This window comes from Colletotrichum siamense (assembly GCF_013390195.1).
Source record: "Colletotrichum siamense strain Cg363 chromosome Unknown KSG_Cg363_contig07, whole genome shotgun sequence".
Classification (NCBI taxonomy): domain Eukaryota; kingdom Fungi; phylum Ascomycota; class Sordariomycetes; order Glomerellales; family Glomerellaceae; genus Colletotrichum; species Colletotrichum siamense.
Genome location: NW_023501020.1, coordinates 422,773 through 448,186, shown reverse-complemented (window position 1 = coordinate 448,186; position 25,414 = coordinate 422,773). Strand labels below are relative to the sequence as shown.

The window sequence follows — 25,414 nt, the reverse complement described above, 5'->3', positions numbered from 1 at the left end:
TAAAACTACGCTTTAGAAGTATTTTACTCTTAATAATAAATCTAAGATTACTTTTAAATTAAAAGTTAAAATTACTTTAAACTATACTTCTATTTTTTAAAAGTTTATTAAGTTTATAACTTAACCTAAGTATCTTAAAGAGAAACTAAACTATATTATACTCTTAAATTATTTTAAGCTTATTCTTTAAACTAAAGCTTATAATAAGTAACTATTTAAAATATATTTATTTATAGATTAATCTTAAATAAATTCTTATATATTCTAGATTTCTATTATAAAGATATATATTAAGTTTAAAATTTTAACTAAACTAACTTATTATAATAATTATATTAATAATAAAGATAAGTTTAATTATAAATTAATCTTAAAGTATTATAGCTAATATAAATAAATAGTCTACCTAAGTAAGATTTAATCTCTTTATTATAATATCTAGAAAATATTTAAAATATTACTATTTAAAGCTAATAATAACGCTAAAAAAAAAGAATTTAAGATTAATCTAAAAAATAATAATAATACTAATATTATTAGTAGTAAAACTTAAATAGTATAAAAAAAAGCTTAAGTAGCTAAAGAGAAGGGAATTTAGTTAGATAGTAAGATTTAACTAAGAGTAATCTTAAAAAATAGAGGATTAGTTATATAGTTTAGATATTAAGATATTCCTAGATTAAACCTAGGAAATAGAGGTTATTTCTTAATAGAGAGTATAATTTAGAATTAGATTAGTATTATCTATATATAGAAGAAACTTAGATTAATTATAGATAACTTAAGTTAGTTTTTAATATATAATAAAGTATATAGGAAGTAGTCTATAATTTATTATTAAGCTAATATACCCCTCTTTCTACGATTAATCTTATAGCTACTAGAAGTAGTAGGCCTACGCACTTTCTGTTAGGTTAGTAGGGAGGGGGGTACCTAAGGTTGACTGTATACCGCCTTCCTAGGAAGGGGCCTCCTGAAGAACAAGCTCCTGCCCCAGCTTAATTACAACCGTTTAACTTCAACTCTCGTTTTGCACCATCTCACATCTCTTCCTAATGTCGGTTTGATTTGGGTTCGTTACATTCTTCACTGAATTCCTTAATTTTTCATGATCTCTTCTGGATAAATTTCACATCCCAGGTGTTTCATCAAACTTCATCAACCATATCTCCAGTAGGAGCTGCCTCCAGCGCCGGCACCCCCGAGCAGCGCCGCGCACCAAATGCCGCCGCCATTCCTCGCCAGTCACCACCCGTCATTCTCGAGCTCGTAACCTCTTTTTTCTTTCTACTCGAGCTCTAGGCATTCGGGGCATCTCATGAGATCTAATCATGTTCGCCTCTCGGGCCCTTCGGTTTGCCGCCCTGCACAGAGTTAGCACGGGATCAATCGTTGCCAAGGACTGGGAACTAACAGTCGAGCGTAGATCTCGCTCGCCTCCATATCTTCGACACCCGAGTCACCGCCTGGACCTTGATCTGAATCTACAGATATTGGTCTATCCCATCGGTCTGCAAAAGGATCCCATTGTTCTTCCGGTGGATTGGCAATCGCTTCCTCCCCGGAGAGTGCGGGAACTAACGCCGGACTGTTTGGAACCAGGTCAACTGGAGCAGGCTCGATGATGGCTGGTTCGACTGCGGCCGGTTCCACTACGGCTGGTTCGACTATGGGTGGCTCGACTATAGCTGGCTCAGCTGGGTCTCTTTCGACTGGATGTGGTTCATTCCCTGTTGCAGGAACAGTTTGCAGAGGCTCTGAGGAGTCCCCTTCGATGTCCGATGGACCCAGGCGATCTACCAAACCCTTTTGCGAGATTGGTATGGCTACTTCAGTTGGGTCTTCGACTGGCTGTCCCTCATCAGAGACTGTTGATGCAAGATACCGTTCCAGGGCATGCGGCATGCCTGGTGATTTTGGCCTGGGGATGCCGCATATTGGCGAATGACTTCTTTTTCGTGCTCTATGGACCCCGGGAAGCGTCTTCAATCCTATGAGAACAGACCCTTCGCAATCGGAAACGTCCTCAGCGTCGTCATCTACACGCAAGGATAAGGCTCTTTTCTCATGGGCCTCTGGTCGTGTCAAATACGAGCTCATTGGCCCAGCGCACGTTGGCGATGTTGGTATATCACTGCTAGGGTCGGCCAGAGGTGTTCTTGGCATCGCTGCGTCCTCTTGTTCGGTATCGCCCACCTGCTTCTGCAGTCCCGCAATGTCGTCAGTTATCGACCTAATGCTACGAGGAGACTCAGGCGATGGTGCCCCTGACCGACGGAATGGAGACGATTTGACTTCGATTTCGGGGCTGAATCATGATCAGCACACGTCGGTAGAGTCATCTGGCAGTTCCAGGCCTACCGTGGAGAGGCCACGACTTCCTCTTTAGTCTCAAGGCTGATGCTTGACCGTCCTGGGGAGCGGCTCCCACATTGGCGGCAGTCCGACCCATCTTCTTCAAATAATACTCCGATACCCCAGTGGTCGACGTCTGGGTTGGGCAGAATGTCTGGAACTGCCGTTGCCATTGAAGCCACGAATAACTGCGCCCGACCGAGCCTCAGGAATGACAATGTTGAAGAAACAATCACCGCACGAAGGTAGTTGCGAAGAAGACTCGGGCAAGGACACGAGGCTCGAGGTCGAAAGGAAAAGAAACAATCGCACAAAGACCGCAGTGGCACAATCTTGTGGAACGAGGGAGGATCTTGTGCATTCTTCTGGCTTTTCACAACAGCCCGTCGCCCGCGACCCAGGAAGGCGACCACGCTTGGGAAATCCAAACCACACCTCTGGGATCCCGCTTCCCGGCGTCAGGGAGGCGCATGCAAGAAACGACACCAGCGAAGAAAAAGCAACATTGTCTCCTTTATCTGCCATCCGGTGTGAGCCTCCTGCATCCCTCGGCAAGACAGCAATGATACGACGGGGGTGGGTCCCTGGGGATCCAACAGCCCGGAACCAATTGTTGGGCGGTAGGATGCAGCTACGGTTCCATGCGGCTTGCATCGCGGAACAGCGGCTACAGGACTAGACCTGGCACCCCGGCTGTATCTTTGCTGCCTCTTTGCTTTTCTCGTCATAGCGAGCCTTTCTGTCCATTTTTAGGCCGGTTGCCTTGCCCGTGAGGGTGCCATTTGGCTGGAAATCGCTCCCAGTGCCACGGCTACCTGCCGCTGGACCCCAGCAAACATTCGAGAAACCTGCTCGCTTGCGTCTTCTTGCTCGCGAAGATGTAACTTTGGGAAGAATAACCAGACATTTCGAGGGCAACTTGACAGAGTGATGCGGAGACGGGGCTCGAGTGTCACCTCGCAGGCAATCATTTCCCTTTCCTGGACCACCATGCATCTATCACAACGCATGCTGCCGACAATTTATTGGGGCCCTAATTTCCGGCTGCATGTTTCTGGGCTCGAGGTGACAGCCAACTCATCCAAGACACCTTTCGGGATTTGAACCTGTTCGTTCCCTCGTTCCCGACCGCTGCATCTGGGTATAACAGTCTGCGCCCGGGATTTGTGCAGCGATTCGGTTGGTAACCCTTACGCCTATGGAGCCGGGATCATGATCCCAGATTCCTCCCGTCGTGCCCGCTCCTCCGAACCATCCAGCTGGGTCATTAATCCTGACGTTGGCAGATATTCCCGTCCCTACAACCATACCTTCGGGTCTTCACCGCTGATAGACTGGTTGCCTTACCAGAGCCAAGGAACTTTAACCTCCACTGTGAAGGAACTCTCTGACGACCGGCCTCACTCTCAATTGCTTCGCGCTACCGTCCTCCCCCTGCTCTCCTTTTTGAAACGCATCCAATATCCGGTTCCTATGATAACCCCCAGTGGACTGCCTTGGCATCAGCAAAATCATACGGTATCGGGATGCGGTTGACTCACAGAAGCAGCATGCGGAATACACCGCCTGCCTTCACCATCCGTAATCCGCTCCAACAGGTATCAACAGACATGAGGTACTCATCGCAGGAGCCCTTATCCACGTTGGTTCTGGTTACTGCAACGACATATGCCCCGCTTCCAAATCCTTCCAGGCAGATGAGGAGAACGAAAAATTCCCAAATATGAGGAACGCATATTGACAGACACGGCACGACTGTAACGAGTGCGAAGACATACGACAGGGTTATGATCATGGCTATCTGACTGCCCTTTTTGTCAGCATATGCCCCTCCAGCCATTACGACAGACGGGCTTCGATCACTCACGCGGCAGCCTTTGCGTTGGGGCTCAGGTCAACTGACTCCAACCTGTTCGCGCCCTCGCCGCAAAGAACGGCTGACCCAATCCCGAACCCTAGCAGGCCCAAAAGACCGGTGAACAACATGTTATCGCCTATTCTTTGGTGGTGTGGCATTCGCCCCCGCTCCTCTCGGACGGCTGAACATGTCTCTGCCTCGAACGTAAAGAGATCGCTCCCTTGCACCATGCGCCATGACGATGACGGCACTACTGCCCGCCGAGCATCCCGTAGGGAGGAGGATATTGTGTCCAGAGAAGCTTCGAGCTGTTCCGCCCATTGAGACGGGGAATCGAGGGCATTGGGAGCGCCTGCACAATCATCTTGGACGCTCCATTTCTCCCGCGGGGCATCGGCATACCCTTTTCCACCGTCCAGGTCCGAATCCCAGTCATCGTCCATCACACCGACCCTTGAAGTGATGTCCCTCTCACTCATATGTACCCGTCGGTGCCTGTCCGTGAAGGGGCCGTGAAAAGAATACACGGCGGTCGGCGAATTCCTTGGAGAGTGTCCACGCCACTCCCTAGCGATGCATATTCTGTGCCAACAGAGGTTTAATATCCCAATAAACGCTCAACTGTTCCAAAGTTCACGGAGAACTTTCAAGTTTTATGGCTCTCATACTTGTCTTAAAGCTTACAGCAGGCTATTCATCATTTTCGTCAGCCGACTGTGAAGGTCAGGCGCTGCTTCCCCTCAGGTGCCAGGCGCCAAGCGTGATTCCGCCTTGCCGATCAACAAATGCACTAATTCGTCTTGTCTTGTGCTCACCGAGCCGCGTAGCCGTCATTAGCCGGGGCGTATGGCATCGCCTACCGCGCTCACGTTCTGTGACCTTTGCGTTGAATGGCTCCCGCGCTGAAGATTCAATTACCCGTAAGCTAGGACCGGGACGCCCGTGTTCCACTGACTGGTGTTTGAAGAGGACACGGCATCGCTCAGCCTGGCCGCTTTATTCCATACGTAAACTACTAGCATGCCCTGCTCCGTGGGCAGCTCCAAATGGCACCCGAGCCTCATTTCCTGAGGATTTCCACCGGGAACTTATTGGCCAGCTCTTGGTACCCAGGTACATTAGGATGCAAATGATCGCCTCCATCAAACTGCGCCTTCAGATGGTCACCGTCCCCGATGAACGAAGCAAAGTCCACGACATGGTCAAACGTCCCGTTCTCGAGAATCCACTCGTTGACCCTCTGCCGCGTCTGCTCCCGCGCCGGGTTCGAGTACGACTGCCCGCTACCCGCAAACGGCGTGATCGTCGCACCGATGGTCACCAGGCCCGCCTTCTTACAGTCGGCGACAATCTGCTTGTACGCGCTGATCAGGCTGTCGCCGAGCCGCTGCTGGGTCGCGGAGTCCGTCGCGCTGGGCCCGATGTCGTTTACGCCTTCGAAGATGAAGACGTACCTCACCCCTTGCTGGGAGAGGGCGTCGCGGTTGTAGCGTGTGAGGAGCGGATGCCCCAGACCGCCTTGGAGCACCGCGTTGCCGCCTGCTGCTTGGTTTGCGACGGCGATGTTCGCTAGGCCTTCCTTTTGCAAGCGCGCCAGGACGAGATCGGGCCATCTGGGCTGCAGTCAGTCGTACATTCATGTTCAAAGGGATGTAAGTTACCGATTGTTCCTGTCGTCGTCGCTGCCTCGTCCATCAGAGATGCTATCTCCGAGAATAATCATGGCCGACGTGTTCTTCGGCGCCCACGCCTCCACCGCGCTGGCGAAGTACCAGTGCTTCGTACTCGCGCCCGTCACAGACGATGCATTCACCTGGTTCCCGCTCTGCATCCACGACGTCGTGCGGCTGCCCGGATGTCCCGTGATCTTGCTCCCGGGCTGGCCCTGCTGGGTGTACAAGCTCAATGCGATGTTAGTCTGCGCCGCAACAGTGAAGTCGATGGGGTCTGAGTAGACCACCGCTCCTTGCTTGATCGTCACCGCGGGCGAGCCGGAGAAGGTCAGACCTTTAAGCGTCTTGGTGTCGATGCCGGGAACCCCCGCAGCGCCATCTAGAGGTAAGGCGAGTGATGCTGCTGTGACGGGGAGGTCTGAGCCACCAAATGTGTTGGACAGCTGGACACGCAGGCGCGATGCGCCAATGGATGTGTGAAAGGTCTGGCGGAGGGTTGCATCGCGGAACTGTGCGCTTCCTCCGTTCTGGTCTAGTCAGTACATCCATAGCGCTCGCAGAGCAATGATTTGCTTCTTACAAATGGCGAAGGCGGCAGGTTGCCTGGCTCAACCTCCTGCGGCATGGACGTCCACGTCACGACCCAGTGATTATCATCCTGCCGTTCTCGCAAACCCTCGCCCGTCGGGATGGCGAGAGCAGACGCCGCCCACACGGTGGCCAGCAAGATAGACCTCATGATTGCATACGTGCACGCAACTGAGTCTCTCGTCTCAACTCCCGCAAAGCCAAGAGCGGGAGCATCGTGGCCTTTTTATGATGAAACGGAACAAAGTCGTCCGAACGGCTTGTCCGCTTGGGCCGTACCCTTTCACCCGCGCTGCGGTTTTAGCCAAATGGAAACCCCTGATCCCATATTACCTAGATAGCCTGCTGAGCCGCGAGCGGGATTAATCGTGTTTGAGGTAGAGATGTCCAATAGGAGTGCGCGAATACGAGATACCCGGCATCTCGGGATATTGGGTCCGGCGGGGAAGTGTGCCAGGAGGGGTGGGATCCCCGGCTTTTTGGACGACAAGGTTCGGCTTAGAGGGTCATGGTCTGGAGAAGCTTGAATATCCATGCGCTGGTCCCTTCATTTCATCTGATCTACATTTATCTTTCGTTCTCAGCTGAGGATTGCAGACACAAATAAAGGGAGACCTATTTGGAAGTACGAGAAAACCGAGAAGCGTTTCAATCAATGCAGTACTATTCAAAGTATGATTTCTAGTAATACCAAAAGACATGCGTTTGCAGCCGTACTTGTAGTTGTGAAAGCCCTACTGCTCGGTACTCAAACAGCATGGCAGTGGAAGAGGACGTGAGAAAAAAGCTAGTCCTTCTCCCGAACAGGAAATGAACAACGACCAGACCACCCGCGAGGTCATGTCAGAGTTTAGCAGGCGAACTCGCACTGGAACTGCCTCGACTATACCCAAACGTTAGCACACCTCCCATGTCATTTCGGCCCTTCAGAGTCCACGACTTACATCAGTTCGGCAGTGGCTGCCCCCCTTGTTCCAGTCATCAGCCGTCACACCTCTGCACTTGGCGAACCCCGACGTCGAGTCCGTCGTCCAGGTCAAGAGGCCATATTTGAACTCAACGTCGTCCTTGTCATGGCGACCGGTGATTTTCAGGATGTACTCCATGCCTGCCTCCTTCAGCTCGAGGGGCTTTGAGGGGTTGATCGATAGGCCTGGAGCCGATAGCTGAGGCGTCTCGTGCCAGAGGACTTGGTTGGGACCTTCGAGTCTGAAGCGCGTGTAGAGATTTCGGTCTTGCGGTTCGCAGGTTCTAATCTCCGTGATGTCGAGCTTGCAGGTATCTGTTTGGGGTGATATATAGTTAGGACATAGCCAGAAGCAGCAGAGACGCCTCTTGGGATACATGTAGTGCCGGATTTATCTTGATGATAGAGTTTGAGAAAAGAAACAAATCAACTGACTGTACGGAACGCGTCTGGCGATGTCTTCCAAGCCGGATGACAACGGGGTCGGGGAAGCGGAAACAGTAGCGCTAAGGGTTAGAACCAGGGTGGCCAGCGAGAGATACATTGCAAAGGACAGAGATGGGCGATGGATAGAACACAATCAGGAATCGAGTCATTGAGCTGACAGTGCCTTTTAAGTATACTCGGCGGATGGAGTTCACTGTATCGAACAGACTTTGAATAGGTTCATGTCACAACCTGAAAGAGCTACGACATCCCTTTCGTGTGACTTGCCTGTTTGTTGGGCTAACAAAGGTTTGAGTTGGTGCCTTGGACAGCCCCCTTGTAACAGGCATTACATTTGCTTGGATAGTGAGCTGTGGAACAGTGCAAACTTCCCAGTACAAAACCTCTCCTATTAGGACTGATACTGCTGGCTATTCAGATGGATAGTCATGGTATGATGAAGGTAGTAATGCGTGGGGAGACGGCGGGGATGAAGACGACTAAGAAGAACAATGTGTGAGTTACCAGAATAGCTACGAATTACCCTCCATTCCCGGTAAAACAAACTCCTTGCTGCCCCAAAGCACCCAATATGCAATGATGTAAAGCCCGATCAGAACCAAGATGACAGAAGTGTAGTTCATCTCCGCAGCGCTGACCGGCAGATAGTAAGGGAAACAGTACACGACAAGAGCGACTGCGGTCCAAGCCAGGGTAAAGAAGTTTGCAAGACAACCAAGCTTGGGAAACCAGAAGGGACCGTGGGCAAAGTTTGGCCGCCCATGACAAAGGAGCAAGACGAGGGGAACAGCATAGCTGAGGTATTGCAGTAAAATTCCGCACGAAATAAGGGAAGAAAATGCCGTTTTGGACGCAAGGTACACGAAGCTCAGCAGCGCCGTCCAGCATGCTGACCACAAGATAGCCCAGACCGGGGTGTTGAATGGCGACGGTACCACCCTGCGGAGGTAAGATTGAAAAGGAAACCCTCTGTTTCGTGCGAAAGCCCAGGCCAGCCTGGATTGCCAAGTCTGAACGCCAAACATGGCCCCTGTGGTAGAAACAAGAACAAGGGACTGGAGACCGAATGCGGCGTGTTTGTTCTGCCGAAAGATGTAATACACGACTGTCAGAAAATCTGTTTGGGTCTCCATGTCGGAGATGTTGATGTACAGTGCCAGGATTGTAAGCATGCCGGTAGTGAAGCCGACGACAATCGTCCACATCAGGGCCTTGGGGATATTTTTGCTTGGCTGAGGGATTTCCTCGGCAATGTGCACAACTGCGTCCAGACAGGAGAAGCTCCAGTTCAGGCCGTTGATACCAATGAGGAATGCAACGCCTTTAGGCCAGCCAGAAATGTTGTAGTAGTCTGTGAAGAATTGCTCTGAGGTCACTCGTTCCGTCGAACCTGCAAAAAGGCTGACCACGATAGCCAGGATCGAGAGGACCGTGAAGATGAGACACCCGCTTCCTAGCTGGGGAAGAATCCGCTCGAAACAGTTAACAGAGGCTGTCAGAATGTTGACGATGTGGTACCCTACAAATCCCATCCACGGCTTGTATTCGAAGTCAGTCCTGGTCATCGCTACCATGGCCAGCGTGACCTGAGGTACAGTAAGACAGACTGATGCCCCTGTGCAGACCGCGCCGGCCCAGCTTGTTATTGCGGTCGCATACGACAGGAACCTTCGTGGACCTACTGGAGACAGACGGGCCACCCAGACGTACTGCCCACCAGGATGTGAAATGGCGGAAGCAAGCTCCGCTAGACTGGTGGCTGTGCTCAATCCTATCAAGGCCATGAGAATGAAGCCGAAGAAGGACAACGGAGCGCCACCAAATGGGATAGTTGTGCCCACAGTGAGAAGTATTCCCATGGCCGTGTTGGTGATTGAATGGGCGATTCCGATAGCGGTCCATGTCGTGAAAGGCCTGTCCATGTGGCCGACCTCAGCAACTGGCAGGTCGATGGACTGCGACTCTCCGGCTACCTCATTGCCACTCTGACTTCGGGCTGCCTTCTCCATGTCTTTTAGGGTTGACGTATTGATGTCCTAAACGTCCTTGGGAACTTGTGTGATGAAGTTGTTGTGGGTCGGCTTGCCATACCAAAGTGATATCAAAAGTGCGGAAAAGAAGTCTGAGAATATTTGAGCCCGAGTAAACGAGAGATGGCTTAGCTTTGGCTTTAACATTGCCGCAGTATTATTGGTGTACTCCGCGCTTTCTAGAGACAAATTCAGCGACAATATCAAGCTACCATGATCACTTGTGATAACGTCTGCTATCAAATGCCATGGGTTGCCCACTGGGCTATCATATCATACGTAGTCCTATCCTGTGCCACACTTGCCCGATCCAGACTTTTTCCGAGGTGATAAGCGCGGACATATCATTGATAATAATGTTGCAAGTTCCGGGAATGCGAAACCGAGCTTGTGTGGGGTAGATAGAAACAGTCAGTTACGGCCGATGTTGTTCATCGAACACGCGCTTAACTCCATGCCCAAAATGGACGAAGACCGAGAAACCCGAGCTTTTCCGGCATACCGCTTTCCACTCATGCTTGCTAGATGCAGATCATGTTCAACGGGCGGATTTTGACATCTCGGGACGGAGGAAACATGATGAGGCCAGATGGTTTGGGTGGAAGAATACAGTGATGTAACCAAGCAAGACTTGGGTTCCTGTTGAACGCTTCTCTACAAACTGGAAACACGAGTATAAGTACGCAGCGCTGCAAAACCTATTTCATCGAGGCGGGGTCTAATTCATTATCAACATTCCGTATATTGCACGCTACTTCTGACTCCATCATAAACACTAAACCCACCGACAAAATGGTCATCACGAACACACTAGGCACAAATGAGGTCGACTTCGATTTTGTGGTTGTCGGTGGCGGTACGGCTGGCTGTGTGATCGCGTGCAGACTCGCAGAGGAGCTCCCCAATAAGCGAATCCTTGTTGTTGAAGCTGGTCCCAGCGACTGGCAGGACGAGAACATCCTGCAACTCAAGAATCTGCTCAACCTGCTAGGTGGCGAGTATGACTACAATTACACGTCGACGGAACAAGAGTTTGGTGAGAATGCCCCCTTGCTAACCTCAAAACGAGGAATTGATTTCTGACTTGCGCTCCACAGGCAATAGTCACATTGTTCACTCGCGCGCGAAGGTCCTGGGCGGTTGCTCGAGCCACAATGGCGGGATCGCAATGCACCCTTGGGAGTACGATTGCAAAAAATGGGCCGAAGCAGGCGTGGAAGGCTGGTCTTTCGAGACTTTCACGCGACTTGTCAAGAAACTGCGAAACACCATTAACCGGATCCCGGACGGTCAGCGTAACCCCCTTGTCAATGACTGGATCGAGTCCGCCTCAAAGGCCCTGGGCATTCCTGTGACTGAAGACTTCAACTCGGAAGTTGTGTCACCTGCCAGAATGACCGCCGGCGCTGTTGGATACCTGCCAGTCACTTACAACCCCGACAATGGCCATAGGTCCAGCGCGAGTGTGGCATACATCCATCCGATTATCAAAGGAGACGAGAAGCGACCTAACTTGAAGATCCTGACCAATGCATGAGTCAACAAGATCAATGTCGTGAAGGATACTGCTGCTGAAGTTGATGTTACACTGCAGTCAGGCCAGCGAATCACCATCTGCGCGAAGGGCGAGACGATCCTCTGCGCTGGCAGCATCGATACGCCCAGACTCATGCTCTTATCTGGCCTTGGGCCAAGGGAGGACCTAGAAACGGTGGGTATCCCCGTTGTGAGAGATATCCCTGGCGTTGGCGAGAACCTCATGGACCACCCGGAGACGATCATCGCCTGGGAGATGAATGAGGAGATCCCTCCGCAGACAGCGATGCATTCCGATGCCGCCGTTCTTGTCCGCCGCGAGCCGGCAAACGCTGAAGGGGACGACGGCACGTTGCCGGACATGATGATGCACATCTTTACCGTTCCTTTTGACACCAATCTGAAGCGGCTGGGGTACAATTCAGAGCAGCCGAAGACGCTGTTCAGCGTCGTCCCTAATATTCCGCGGTCTCGATCGCGAGGTAAGATTTACCTCAAGTCCGCGGATCCGAAGGAGAAGCCGGCTATTGACTTCCGATACTTCACGGACCCAGAGGGCTACGATGAGGCGTCCGTTGTGTGGGGGTTGAAGGCTGCACGAAAGATTGCGGAGCAGTCGCCATTTAAGGGGTGGATCAAGCGGGAGTTTGCGCCTGGCCCGGCTATTCAGAGCGACAAGGAACTTTCGGAGTATGGTCGAAAGGCGGGAAACACGGTTTTCCACCCGTGTGGCACGACCAAGATGGGAAACATTCAGACGGATCCGTTGGCAGTAGTTGATTCGGAGCTCAGGGTCAAGGGCATTCAGAAGCTCCGGATTGCAGATGCGGGAGTTTTCCCGCTTATTCCCACGATTAACCTCATGTTGACGGTTCTGGCTGTGGGGGAGAGAGCGGCGGAGATGATCGTGGCGGATACCATCATGCGGACTGGAGATGTTCCTCGTGATTCACGCTTGTAACTAGTTGGAGGGTAGAAGGGGTCGTTTTAGGTCATTCATTTGTGAAGGAAACGACGATATTACGAATTCCATCTCATTAACGTAACTCATCCCGCGGCAAAACTTCAAAAGAGTAACAGCTCGACAGCGGCAGTGGTGTTTTATTTGATGTCAGTTCGTGCCGGCTCGGTGACGTCCCTGTCGCAACACAATAGCAATCACAGGCCAAGCCAAGCGGCGGGCAGTGTTTTGATGGCATATTCCTTCAGTCCATTATCCCTGCTAGAAGTATTCAGTAAACATGCAATGCACATTGCCATTAGAAATGGAAGCACTTCGCCTACATTCTGAAATTGGAAACTCCGCGTCTAAGCCCCTTTGTATCTCAAGTTGCAGCTGTTTTTCACAACGGTTCGGCAGCGAAAAGGGCGAGTGTAACCCCCGCATATCTCGCGTGCTGTCCCAAACGGGCAACACCATCTTATGCCACTTGATTCAACTGGTGGTCTTGTGAGATGTGAACCCCTGCTTATCTGTTCTGTTCGACTGGTTGGCCGAGGAATCCAGATTAGGCTCGTTTGCGATAACCCGACATCGACACGAGCTCCCAGGATCCTGAACGTTGACCGAGCTGGACACCCAGTGGAGCTGGAAGCATATCGCATATCGCATATCGCATGTGATGATTGAGGCGGGTGACGTACGGATCGAGGCACTCATTGAATCTAGGGTACAAATATGCGTGCAGTTATCGAGGTATCATACGAGTTGAAGTTGAACTACCGCTTTTGTGCCCGATAACCTCTTTGCCATTTTCCTGCCACATATTTTGCGTGCTGTGACAAGATCCGTAAGGAGTCAACTCAAATTCAACATGGCAAAACAACAGTTTGATGCGCTTGTCATCGGAGCTGGCTTAGGCGGCATTCATAGCCTCTATCATTTGCGCGCCATTGGCCTTCTCAAGCTCAAGCTTATCGATCTTGCCAGCGATGTTGGCGGCACCTGGCATTTCAACACCTACCCTGGCACCATGTCGGATACAGAAAGCTATTTGTATCGCTTCCCATGGGATAAGAAAGACTTGATGACGTACCCTTGGCCGAACCACTACGTTACCCAGCCGGAGATCCTAGCGTACCTCCGTCACGTCGTCTTGAAGCATGACCTCCGCAAATATATGCAATTCAACACCGAAATGCGTTCTGCCACCTTCGACGAGACCAAGAATGTCTGGCTGGTGGAAGTCAGCACCGGCGAGAAGTTCGAAGCTCGCTACCTTGTTACCGCCTTGGGACTCTTATCCCGTCCAAATCTTCCCGACATCCCTGGAACCGATACATTTAAAGGCAGTATCGTGCATTCCCATGATTGGGATGCCGATGCAGAATACAGAAACAAACGTGTTGCAGTCATTGGGACTGGATCAACGGGAACTCAGATCGTAACCGCTGTTGCGCCCCACGCTGCATCCCTCACCGTATTCCAGCGCACGCCTCAGTATTCTGTGCCTGCGGGAAACAAGCCTGTGACACCCGAGTACCGCGAACGCATCAACCAGAATTACGACGACATCTGGGCGCAGACGCGAGAGTCTAGCACCGCTTTCGGATTCCAGGAGTCGATAGTACCTTGTTTGTCCGTGAGCCCCGAAGATCGCGAGAAGGTCTTTGAGAAGCTCTGGCAGCAAGGAAACGGCTTCCGATTCATGTTTGGCGGTTTCGGTGACATCACCACAAATGTTGAGGCAAACGAGGAAGCGTGTCGCTTCGTACGGAAGAAGATTGCGGAAATTGTCAAGGATCCCGTCAAGGCTCGGAAGCTGACGCCTACGAACCGGTACGCTCGACGGCCGCTTTGTGACTCTGGATATTACGAACAATTCAATCGTGAGAATGTGGACGTGGTCGATCTGAGAGAAACGGAGATTGTGGCTCTCACGCCAAAGGGTATTCTTACATCTGACGATGTCGAACATGAGGTGGATTTGATCGTCTTCGCGACCGGTTTCGATGCTATCGATGGTAGCTACACCAGGCTTCTTATACGTGGCCGTAACGGTCGGACCATGAAGGATCATTGGGTCGGTGGTGCTCACAGCTACATGAGCGTTTGCTGTTCTCACTTCCCGAACATGTTCATGATCAATGGCCCACAAGGACCATTCAGCAATATTCCATCCGCCGTAGAAGCGTCTGGTGAACTGATGCTTGGTGTGATCAAGCGTGCTGAGGAGCCTAGAAAGGCCAAAGGCAACGATGGCTCTGTGGCCATAGAGGTGAAAGAGGAGGCAGAAGATGAGTGGGGGTTCAAGTGTGAAGAAGTCTCAGAAGGGAGCTTGTTCAAAGAGACCAATTCTTGGATCTTCGGTGCGAACATTCCAGGAAAGCCTGTCGCATCTAGATTTTGGTTTGGCGGACTCAAATCATATCGGGAGCAAGTGGCAAAGTCCTTCAGCGACAATCTGTCAGATTTCAGGATCATTTGATTGATATAGAGCTAGCCTTTCAGTCGAATGAGACATCCTGCGTATCGCGAAATATCCTGCCTGCTGAGGTACTATCCTAAGGTGAACTTGTGAACACAATTCTTCTGCAACAGAAGTGCCAGCCATGACATCTTTATTCCGGCGGCGCGAAGTGTCCACAGCTCCTCCAGTAACTCGATGGCCCTCAAGTTAGCTGGTATGCGATTTAACGAGTAGATAGCCTTGAAACGTTGTTTTACTTCGTTTCGTAACTCCACCTTCTCCATGCCTAACTCGGACCCGGCTGTCATCAGCGGGATGGACTGGAGGTTCAGATAAGGATTAGTGATGGGCATTTGTCCCAGACTGTGCACGATGTCGGAGGCATAACGGGAAATGGTGTGCTCAATTTCGTCGGTGCAATCCGCCTCCTGGTCCACGTGGTTGCAAGCGCTGATGACTCGACGGTGGCAAATGCGGTAAAGCATTATGAGCGCGTGCTTTCTAAAAGCATCCGCCATACTATATAGCATCGCGCTGTCCTGCCTGGGGGTCCAACTGATCATTTGCTCTTCCAAGGTGGCCTCTAAAACGAGATCTCGATCTTGACCGTCGATAACGCCTCGACAGTAACGACCCAAGGTTCCTATCAGGTAAAACATCTCGATCGCATACCCGGCAATACAATGGTATGTGTCTCCGAGCGATTGGATTCCATTGAATATCTCCGGTGTATTCAAAGGTTGCTGCCCCTGAGGGTCCAAGAGGAACGAACATGCCATGTCCCAGTAGATGAAAGCGCCAAACACGAACTGGGATAGTTCGTCTTTCAAGCCGTCTGAAGCTAGCATTATCTCAATCATGGCACGACCGCCTGCTAAATGTTCCTTTCCCATACAGTTCTCGATCCATGGGGAAGAAATGCCGAGTGTGTAGACCGTCAGGAAGGCGGAAACTGGAGGTCTTTGAGAGCTATGAAGTTCTTGTTGGAAGAGACTAAGCGCGGCTTGTCGTTCCAGGAGACTCTCTTCCATACTCTGGGGCCGGTAGTAGTTCTCGTGAGCCGCGCTCAGGCTTTGGATGGCGTGCAGAAGAGATGGCGTCTCATTGAGATATTTCAAGATTGGAAGACCCATGGGATTCATGTCCGGGTCCAACACCATGATGTGGCAAGCCTGTTCGAACCAGTATTGAAGTTGCCTGGAGTGATTGTTACTGTAGATTGTTGACCTGTAATGGCTCGCAGTCATTTCGCCTGCCCTTGAACTGCTTGGTCTGACGAGCCAAGGGAGCTCCATAGTCCATGTCTTCTTCCTGGTCGGCATCAAACACACCGCGCCTCGGTTCTGACATCGCAGGCAGACAGGATAGGTCTCGTCACATTTGACATGTCGTCGTTTGCATTCTTGGCACCCGAATCGACTTTTCGGTTGCCCTTTCCCATTGCAGGTCTTCGCAACCCCTGAAGAGGAACGAGGTGGTTTCTGGTCCTGGCGGTCAAGGGAGAAATCCGAACGAATCTTCGGATGCGAAATTTGGGTAAATCTTATACGAGAGTAATTGACGCTCATCTCAGTCGATATGTGAGATGATTCGGGCGAGGATCATCCGTGAACGACTACAAGCGCGAGTTAAACCAAGTGAAATGTGACGGTTAGCGATACTCAAAATGGCGGGGTTTTCCCATCTTCAAGACCCCATACAACGTCAAGATCGCATCGACATCATTGTAGCGGACCAATCGAAGACGCAACTGGATGTCCATATCTGATAAACACCAAGATGACAGTCGCATGGGAGTGGATTCGATTGCATGGTATCCTGACCTAGTATCCTGCAGATAACGCACCTCGGCAAATGACCAAAAACGGCAAGATTGAGAGCCATCCTCCTCCCGGCTTATGACTTGTCAATATTGGACTGATATTATGGCTGCACACCCAAAACAAGGTTCATTTGCTGTATTAGAACGACATCAATTATGTAACTTTTGAATGCCCGTTGCAGTTCTTGGGGCGTTCTGTACAATTTCCACTCGGCTCCTGCGATGGTCTGCTTCCACTTGACCCTAGTCCTTCACAAACTATGCGAGCACACCTGACCGCCACCAACAATGCTTCGCAATCCTCAACTGAAATTCCGAGACTAGACCAGCAATATGACCTATGATACTAATAATGCTTGTAACTTTCAGAGCAATGCCTTGAGATGCATTTGGGAACCCTTCACCTTCTCCAGCTTCTCTTGCAATCGTCCCATCCTCTCGGAACTCATTACATATTCACCGGGAAACCAGTCCCGCACATCCTCGCCTGAGAACATCTTCACCACGGTTCGTCCACATAGCCATGCGTTGACCATGCCATATCCTCCGTAACCAGCACAAATCCACTCTGCTGAGTTTCTATCGCCCGCAGTACGGTCCAGAGCCGCCCGAGGAAGCATTCCTACTAGCGGTACGCCGTCCAGCGTATTAGCCATTATACCGGTCCACGAAGCACGCATCTTTGGCGGATCCCCCGTATTCTCCTGGCCAAACACAACACCAAGAACGCCTGCAAGATGGGCCTTCGCGGTGATGATCTCCTCTGCGTCCGAGCCTATACCAAGAGGTTGCATCAAGGCCTCTTCCCCTCCGACATCGCCGCCGCCCACGAATAACTCTCCAGATCGGGCATTTTGGGTGAGGTAATCGAAACCATGGGGAAAGTAAAAGCTCCAAGAATAGGCTCCGTCCTTCTGATGAAATTGGCTGCCGGGAGTCTGGACCGTCATCTCCCCTCTACGCGGAACAATGATACCACGAAGACCAGGTATCAAGTGACTAGCGTGGCCTTCGGTACAGTGAAAGATGTGCCGGGCGCGGACTACGCCACGAGGGGTGCTGATGGCGTACGGGTAATCCGCGTTCGCTTCGACTCTTCGGATATTCATGGCCGGAGTGTTGGATTCGATGGTCAGGCTGATGCTATGGCTCGTCAAGAGAGACGCCCAGATGCTCGTGATAAGCCGGTAAGGCCATGCAGCTCCAGCTCGGCCGACGAGAGCTCCTTTTGCCTTGGGGATTTTAAACGTCTACCGAGGATTTAGCAGTGCTGTTACTGGAATGAAAAATAGACAACAGAAATCTCACCTCTATGGCTTCCTTCTCTTCTGCGATTCTCCATCGCCCTTGAAGATCCGGAAATGCTGCTTCGAAATTGGCCAGCTTCTGCTTGAGATCTGCCAACTGCTCATCTTCGAACACAGCCGCGCAAGTTCCGACTTCCCTGACCTCAGACTTTTCGAAGTCCTCGAGGCCAAGCTCTTTTGCTGCTGCCAGAATTCCATCAAAGTGAGCGAGCTCAAATCGGACGATCTTCGCCGCGGCTTCCTTGCCGAACTTCTGGTAATACTTGTCATAGTCCAAGACTGCAACGCAGTTAATTCGTCCACCATTGCGACCCGTTGCGCCAGAACAAACCTCGCGGGCTTCGAGAACCGTCAAAGTCAGATCTCTGCAAGATTGAAGTAGTTCGCGCGCGACGCTACAGGCGGTGATGCCGGACCCGATGATAACGACATCTCGGTTTGTGGGGAGCGAGGTGGATTGTATGCCGCTGAGGCCGCTGTGAAGCGGCTGTTGCCAGTATGAAGCCGTGGGTTGACGCGCCGGGAGTCCGGGGTCTTGCAAGACACGATTCGACATCGCGCAGTGAATCTCTTCTGAACAGGTTACGAAGCGTCAAAAGCACTCGCGATCATGTCCAGAGCAGAAGTGACGGAAAACTACTGGATATGAGTAGATAAGAACCGATCGCCCCAAAGTGCGACCCCGCAGCCCGCTGATAAGACGGCTCCGTGGACCGGAGTGCACGGTTTGGCGCTGCTGTCATAAGCGAAGATCTAGATGCCTAAAACAGAATGCATGCGAGGTACACTGCTTGGAGAACATTTCATCACAGTCTTCGGGATACTATGTTCAAGTAAGCTGGTAACGAATGATGTGATTGTTCTTTGACATGGGCCCATAACAGCAGTTTGGGTTGAGTACATGTATGCACGGCCGCTAAAGTCCCCAATGGCCATGTTTTCCGTGCTCCGTCTCTAAACTCCAGTTGGGACATGGTTCGTCCTCATCGGTTCAGCGTGGATACGAGGTTGATGTTGATAACGAACCTGTGTGATAATGACAAGTGCGCATCACTGGAGCCACAGCTTTGAATACATGTACAAGACGTTGTACAAATGAATATACTAAGTAACATTGCTGTTGACCGACCTGACTATAGGAAGCTCGTCGCCACCTAAATAGCTACCAAAAATGATGTCCAGAAATGTTCATCTCTTTGCGTCGTACACAATTGGCGACAATGTCAGATGGTCTTCAAGTAGCAGGCGCGTGGTTATCGATGGAGTTCTGGGGGGTTACAAGGCCTTGTTTTGTTAGCGGTTTGTCAGGTGGGGGACCAGTATGAAAAGCTCACTTAGCAGTTGAAATCTCCGGGGTTCTTGCAACAGTCTCCGCTCTTAGCATAGCCAGCGCAGCATGTAGCTACTTTGATGTTACTGCACTTATCGATGTTGATAGGGGCGGGCGTAGCCAGTGCGAACATCGATGCGAACGAAGCCACCACGACGAAGGCAGAGAGGAGCTGCATATTGAGTTGATTTTTAGGGAGTTTGCTTAGATGAAAATGAGACTTGCATAGTGAAAAGTAGATTCGAAGGGCAGATTCTGAAGAGCAGCATGGTCAGTTATTTATGCAGTTGGCACTGGTGCAAAGACGACTTTTCTTGCCAAACAAGGGTCAGCCCAAGCAGCATATGAGGATCTGAGCGATGCTTGCGTAGCCAGTAAATCAGCGAGACAAACTAACCGATAGTGTGGACTACGGCGCGTTTGCGGCTTATGTGCTACGCCCACTGAAATAGAGGGCTCATCCCTCCACAGTCAAGGTTCCCGGAAGCTTCAATCACCCGATTTATCTACATCCAGAAAGAAGTAAAAGAAGAAGACGGAAAAGACTTCCAAAACTGCCGTCAGATTTCCGTGAAAGATATGGTCACGTCTACTAGATTATCTCCTGCGGGCGCGCAAATGCTGGCTTCAGAAGTCGCATTGGAGTCAACACAACTGACCGAGTGAGCTTCAGCGTAGTGCGGCAGTTATCCCCTTAACATCTGTGGCACTACCACCGATGCGACCAATCAGTCATGTCATCTAGAAATGAATCACGGATAATAATAGTTCGGACATCGCGCAGCTATGGGAGTTCTGATCATGAAATATACAAACAAATAACTGATCGCATCTGGCTGAAGCCGGCAGTGCTCTGCTCAAGAGAACTTTTTACCTCAAATAAGCCGACTAAGCTTTTCAAAGAGGCCGTTTTGAATTTGTTCTCGGAAATCCAAGACGAGCTAAGTGGGTATTGCCTTTAGCCGCAGGCTTATTATATTATCCATGAGAGTAAGGTAAAAGCCCCTGAGCTGGTATTGTAGGTACTAAAAGCCATGAGATGCTCCCTGCCCGACCGCTGACTCGCTGAACTCGCGCCTGTAAGGCATGATATATGGCGGTCGGCTTGAGCGAAAAGGTATCTAATATAGCGCAGTCACTTTGGCCTAGCACCGCCATACCCACACAGTACTTGCTGTCTTGCGTCTCATACTTAAACTCCCACATTGCTGCTGCATCAAAGAATGTGAATGGTTTCCCTGCACTAAACCCCGACATATATTCTCTGTGAGTTCACGCTAGACCAGAAACTCGAATGCCCACGCAGTTTTCCAATCTTCTTCCGTCTGGTAAATCGCAATGGTGATCTCGTCGTTCGTGTAAGAGTGGGTGGCAATGCCGCGGTCCGTAGGAGCATCCAACTCGGCTTCGGGGATCTCGTAGGTGAACCCCCAGGTCTGGATCTTCAGTTCCCCGGCCGGGGCCAGGCCCACAGCACTGAGGTTCTTGAAAGTCAGGGCCCAAGTGCCCGTCTTGACCCGCACCCCAGCAAGGGCACGTACTTTGTCATTCCCGACAGTGGCGTAAACATCAAATATTCGGTCTTCAGAACCGGTTGTACCGGCTCGATAACCGTTCATATTAAGGTTGTAGTATTTCAGTGCCTGCCAGTCACCGTTTGGGTGGTACGGGAGGTTCTCGTTGTCGCGCCATATGAGACTGGCTAGGAAATCACGGAGATGAGAACCATCTGGACCTCCACGCCAATTGGAGCGCAGACCCGAAGTATCGTATCTTTCGAATCGAGACAGATGCCACACTGTTGCCGCTGGGTTGAGTTCATCGGCAAGGTTGAGGTACTCGTTGATGTTGATGGGTTTCTCTGGAGCACCGGCGGCAGATCGCATGTTGCTGAAAGTGACCAAGCTGTTCTGAAGGTCATTGGCGGGGTTATCAAGTGCCTCAATGTGGTGCCAGGTATATAAGTCCGGCGCGGAGTTGTTCGCAGCGACATAAGATAGGAAGTTAGACCACCATGTGTTCTCTTCTGTGGGTGGCAGTGAAAGAGAGGGACCAATCATTTGGACTCCTCCAAGACTGGCATCCGACCTTTCCGTGTGAGCTATTAATCAATGACTTGAAAAATCTGTGCTAACATACCGAAATCTGTTTGTAGTCCGACCGAACAAGTCAAGCCACTGCGCTTGAGGTCTCTTCCAGAAGCCCCATTCAGGCTCATTCCAGATGTCGATGTACAATCCCGGCAGCATATCGTTCGCCACGATCCTGCTGATGATAGTGTCCAGAAAGCGGTCATAGTTGGCCCAGTCACCATTGTCACCGGGCCATTCCATAGACTCGTCAGTAAAGTCAGTGCCCCAGAGGTCATGAAGCAGAAGCTGAAACTTTCCGTTGTACTTGCGGACAGTTTCGTAGTTGCTGAGCGTCGATTCCCATCTCTTTTCCATCTCGGCATCGCCCCAGGACCAGCCACGGTTGGGCTCAGTCATTTGACCACCACCAGCGCGGAACCAGTGAAGGCCAATGTCAGTATAAAAATGGTCAGGAATTTGATTTGGGACATCGGGTATTCCATAGATAATTCCGCTTGCGAGATGCTGCGGTGAGCCCCTGTTAATGGCAAGGTCAACGGTGGCAACTGCATCTGGTGACCATCGTCGTTCAACGGCTGCACAGTTGACGAGGCCCACCAGTGTAACCACCAGAGAGAAAAGTCTAGACATGGCATTGAATTCCAAGAAGAGATGCTGGTAAACGTAAGCGGATCGTTTGGCAGGCCACTTGTTGTGGCAATGCTAGTCTCGAAAATGTTGCGGTTGCGTGCAGCATTAATATGCTAATATAGTCATGGCCTGGCCCAGACATCATGAGAAAGACAGATTTTCAAAAGGTCGGCTGACTCTCGATAGCCTCCCGGGCCGTAGTCAAACGCACCAATACCAATGTGGCGGTTGTTGCATTCAATGACAACGGCCGGCCGCCCACCCCCACCGGAGCAATGTCGATCAGCCGTCCGGGGTAACCGGCCCCCGGAAGAGCAATGTCGGATCGGGTCCCGGTGATGACGCCACAATTATCAGCGAAAAGGCTTGCAACCTTCTTGATCATTCCAACACCGATCGACGAGTTTCTGATGAAGCCTGCGTATGCCGAGAAATTCTCCGCCGGATAGGGCCTGCGAGATCGCGTGTACTATGCGTTATTGATAGCATCTCCACCGGACCTATTTTTCACGTCGACTACTACTACCGTAGCAGTCTCCGTAACATCCCCGATATTGTCAATTTTACCTCCAGCTACAGGAATCACGAGAGTATTTGACTAGGCAACAGACAAATCCAAACTTTCATTCACGTATAAATCATGAAGTCGATACCCTGAATGTGGAGGTCCGTATCGAATGGCACAAGCGCTATTTTCCTTCATAGTCTCACAATGTGGCTGCACTTGCTTCTCGGTCTCTTTTGCTCTCGGGTCTTTGCTCAGACAAATTAAACCAATCCCATTATCTGGCAGGATCCCCCAGATATTGACCTCATTCGGATTGGCGATGCTTATTACTACTCGGCCTCAACCTTTCAGTACTCTCCCGGAGCAGTTATTCTTCGGTCATACGATCTAGTGAATTGGGAATATCTGTCTCACTCGGTTCCAAGCCTCGACTTCCAAGCTACCGAGGCCTTCAATCTGGAATCCGGCTCACGTTACAACCAAGGCATCTTTGCATCATTCTTCAACTATCGAAAGAGCACAGACACTTTCTACTGGGGTGGCTGTATTGTGGGTGACGGCAATACCTACGTCTACACAGCTCCTACAGTTGAAGGACCATGGACTCAGAGTTCTATCATCAACCAGTGTATATACGATGCTGGTATGCTGATCGATGATGACGACAAGATGTATGTGGCTCACGGTCATACGAATATCTCTGTGGCCCAACTGAGTGACGATGGTCTTCAAGTCGTCCGGGATGAAGTTGTCTTCGAATCAACCGAGGAACTGGGATACATCGAAGGAGCTCGGTTCTACAAGCGGAACGGAGCTTGGTACCTATGGATCGTCAAACCCGTCCCGAGCCAGATCGTTCTGAAGTCGACAGTTGGACCGTTTGGGCCTTACGAGTGGCGATGGGTTCTCCAAAGCAACGGAAATCCCGTTCCTGGCGCCGGGAACCCCCACCAAGGCGCCATTGTGAGCACGCCTGACGATGCTTGGCACTACATCGCCCATCTTGAAGCATACCCCGGTGGGCGTATTCCAGTTCTTGCTCCCATCTACTGGGATGAGGAGGGCTGACCCCATGTTGAGTTCGTTGACAATCAATGGGCGACCACCTATCCGCTTCCATTGCCTGAGCGTCCAGTCAAGCCCATCACTGGCACCGACAACTTCGAGACATTAGGACCCCAGTACGAATGAAATCACAACCCGGACAACACGGCATGGGACCTCAACAACGGGCTCGAGCTTCGCACCGCTACCGTCACAGACGACTTCTTCCGCGCTCGGAACACTCTCACTCATCGTGTCCTGGGACCCGTCTCAACAGCCACCATTGAACTCGACTACTCTCAGATGGCCGACGGCGACAGGGCAGGCCTTGTACTTTTCCGCTACGCAGCCGCGTGGATCGGGGTTGTCAAAGATGGTGACAGAACGAAGGTTGCGATGGTAAACAATATCATGATGGTTCCTGATGACGGTTGGCATACGGTCAACAAAGGAGAGGAGATTGAGGCTGCTGAAATTAGCGGTGGGTCGGTGTGGCTTCGCCTCGAAGTTGGTGTCAACTCGCTCTACAACGAAGAAGGCCGGTTCTCGTATAGCACCGACGGTGTCACCTTTCAATCATTGGGAGAGCCTCACCAGCAAGTCAATAACGGCATTCTTCACTTTTTGGGGTATCGCTACGGAGTTTTCAACTACGCTACACTCGCTCGGGGTGGAGCTGTCACGGTCAAGTCCTTCGGTATTCATGAGTAACACACGGCGGAATCCTCTTTTCCGGTGGAGCATTTCATGATGCATAACTCTGCACCCTAGGTTTCTTTGCCACTTGACTGTTCAGTTGCTCTATTTTTTTTCTTCTACAGTTGGGTAGTCGTTTTGGTAAATCCTTCCACTATGTTACAAACCTATACTTACTTGCCCTTACGATAACTTAAGAGAAGTTTGTAACCACCATTCGTGCTTCTTTACCTCAGTTAACGTGCATGTCAAAAGACGTCCAGAATGAATGAACGACGCAATGACCCAATGACGGGGAAAGTATGCCACTGACCTAAGGCAGAAGCCACATAATCACAGTTGAGGGGCTTCCTCACAGTGTAGTTGCCCTTTCCATAAATATGCTATGTCACTTACAGCACTCAATTTTCCTCATTGCATATCACACGACCGATTGGAGAATGTAAATTTCATAAGTAGGAATCAAATGACAATCATGATGTAGACACGAGAGCTCGAATCAGCATGCTGGGCGTATCGCCTTTAGCGTTCGGGTTCTGTCCAAAATAGGAAATTTCTCACTCAAGGTCGACGCCATTGCTTGTCCGCCGACACTCCCCGATGTTCACGCGACCCACCGGATATAAGAACGTTTTTCAAAAACAGTTCACTGGACCTCCATTAGAGATGCTGTCTGTACCTCTTGCAGGTCTGGATCTTTCTCCTTCGAACTATTTGATCGTCAGCACAAACCCTTTTCGCCGAGATTCAGTTGACGACGAATTTCAGGAAATCGCCGCTCATGAAGCATTGCAAACCCTCAATACGTCCGCAGGCATGGCTATTCAGAGTCCAGAGTGTTACGTTCTGGCACAGACGAAATTCTGTCCAAATAATGAACTGCCCTACCTAGTTTACCGAAATGTTCTACCGCCTGATGTTACTGAACAAATCGCTTCGGAGCTTTTGACCAAGCATGGAGGATGGGAACGATTTGTAAGGTCTTCCGAGTCCAAGGAATGGTGGATTAGGGACTAACACATTGTAATCTCTAGGGCCCGGTCTGGGGTCCTGTGTCGAAAAGACATTTTCATCCCAACGTACACGAGTGCTATGGTGAGTAGCATCTACCGTTGGTCCA

At 50.7% G+C, this 25,414-nt stretch overlaps 10 protein-coding genes across 10 annotated transcripts; 4 read left to right on the top strand and 6 right to left on the bottom strand.

Annotated features, from left to right (window-relative positions):
• Positions 1–895: 895 nt before the first annotated feature.
• Positions 896–4,341, bottom strand: CGCS363_v010460 (uncharacterized protein; the record flags this gene model as incomplete). Its single annotated transcript, XM_036642309.1, has 3 exons — positions 896–902; positions 3,897–4,160; positions 4,223–4,341. 3 exons carry the CDS (start codon positions 4,339–4,341, stop codon positions 896–898), a joined length of 390 nt encoding a protein of 129 aa, XP_036492114.1.
• Positions 4,342–5,273: 932 nt separating this feature from the next.
• CGCS363_v010459 (uncharacterized protein) lies at positions 5,274–6,625 on the bottom strand (the record flags this gene model as incomplete). Its single annotated transcript, XM_036642308.1, has 3 exons — positions 5,274–5,826; positions 5,875–6,413; positions 6,467–6,625. 3 exons carry the CDS (start codon positions 6,623–6,625, stop codon positions 5,274–5,276), a joined length of 1,251 nt encoding a protein of 416 aa, XP_036491445.1.
• Positions 6,626–7,324: 699 nt separating this feature from the next.
• Positions 7,325–9,897, bottom strand: swnT-0 (Swainsonine transporter swnT; the record flags this gene model as incomplete). The annotated part of the gene is made up of 4 exons (XM_036642307.1): positions 7,325–7,357; positions 7,419–7,756; positions 8,412–9,474; positions 9,571–9,897. 4 exons carry the CDS (start codon positions 9,895–9,897, stop codon positions 7,325–7,327), a joined length of 1,761 nt encoding a protein of 586 aa, XP_036491444.1.
• Positions 9,898–10,710: 813 nt separating this feature from the next.
• codA-0 (Choline oxidase) lies at positions 10,711–12,415 on the top strand (the record flags this gene model as incomplete). The annotated part of the gene is made up of 3 exons (XM_036642306.1): positions 10,711–10,954; positions 11,016–11,381; positions 11,457–12,415. The coding sequence occupies 3 exons, from the start codon at positions 10,711–10,713 to the stop codon at positions 12,413–12,415; spliced, it is 1,569 nt and encodes a 522-aa protein (XP_036491449.1).
• An 853-nt stretch (positions 12,416–13,268) lies between these two features.
• On the top strand, positions 13,269–14,882 carry CHMO-0 (Cyclohexanone 1,2-monooxygenase; the record flags this gene model as incomplete). Its single annotated transcript, XM_036642305.1, has 1 exon — positions 13,269–14,882. The coding sequence occupies one exon, from the start codon at positions 13,269–13,271 to the stop codon at positions 14,880–14,882; it is 1,614 nt and encodes a 537-aa protein (XP_036491448.1).
• Positions 14,883–14,953: 71 nt separating this feature from the next.
• On the bottom strand, positions 14,954–16,024 carry CGCS363_v010455 (uncharacterized protein; the record flags this gene model as incomplete). The annotated part of the gene is made up of 1 exon (XM_036642304.1): positions 14,954–16,024. The coding sequence occupies one exon, from the start codon at positions 16,022–16,024 to the stop codon at positions 14,954–14,956; it is 1,071 nt and encodes a 356-aa protein (XP_036491447.1).
• A 1,027-nt stretch (positions 16,025–17,051) lies between these two features.
• On the bottom strand, positions 17,052–18,549 carry CGCS363_v010454 (uncharacterized protein; the record flags this gene model as incomplete). The annotated part of the gene is made up of 2 exons (XM_036642303.1): positions 17,052–17,936; positions 17,995–18,549. 2 exons carry the CDS (start codon positions 18,547–18,549, stop codon positions 17,052–17,054), a joined length of 1,440 nt encoding a protein of 479 aa, XP_036491446.1.
• Positions 18,550–20,600: 2,051 nt separating this feature from the next.
• CGCS363_v010453 (uncharacterized protein) lies at positions 20,601–21,812 on the bottom strand (the record flags this gene model as incomplete). Its single annotated transcript, XM_036642302.1, has 2 exons — positions 20,601–21,411; positions 21,463–21,812. 2 exons carry the CDS (start codon positions 21,810–21,812, stop codon positions 20,601–20,603), a joined length of 1,161 nt encoding a protein of 386 aa, XP_036491453.1.
• Positions 21,813–22,363: 551 nt separating this feature from the next.
• XYLO-1 (putative beta-xylosidase) lies at positions 22,364–23,622 on the top strand (the record flags this gene model as incomplete). Its single annotated transcript, XM_036642301.1, has 3 exons — positions 22,364–22,467; positions 22,533–22,636; positions 22,850–23,622. The coding sequence occupies 3 exons, from the start codon at positions 22,364–22,366 to the stop codon at positions 23,620–23,622; spliced, it is 981 nt and encodes a 326-aa protein (XP_036491452.1).
• Positions 23,623–23,901: 279 nt separating this feature from the next.
• Positions 23,902–24,309, top strand: CGCS363_v010451 (uncharacterized protein; the record flags this gene model as incomplete). The annotated part of the gene is made up of 1 exon (XM_036642300.1): positions 23,902–24,309. One exon carries the CDS (start codon positions 23,902–23,904, stop codon positions 24,307–24,309), a length of 408 nt encoding a protein of 135 aa, XP_036491451.1.
• Between the last annotated feature and the right edge of the window lie 1,105 nt (positions 24,310–25,414).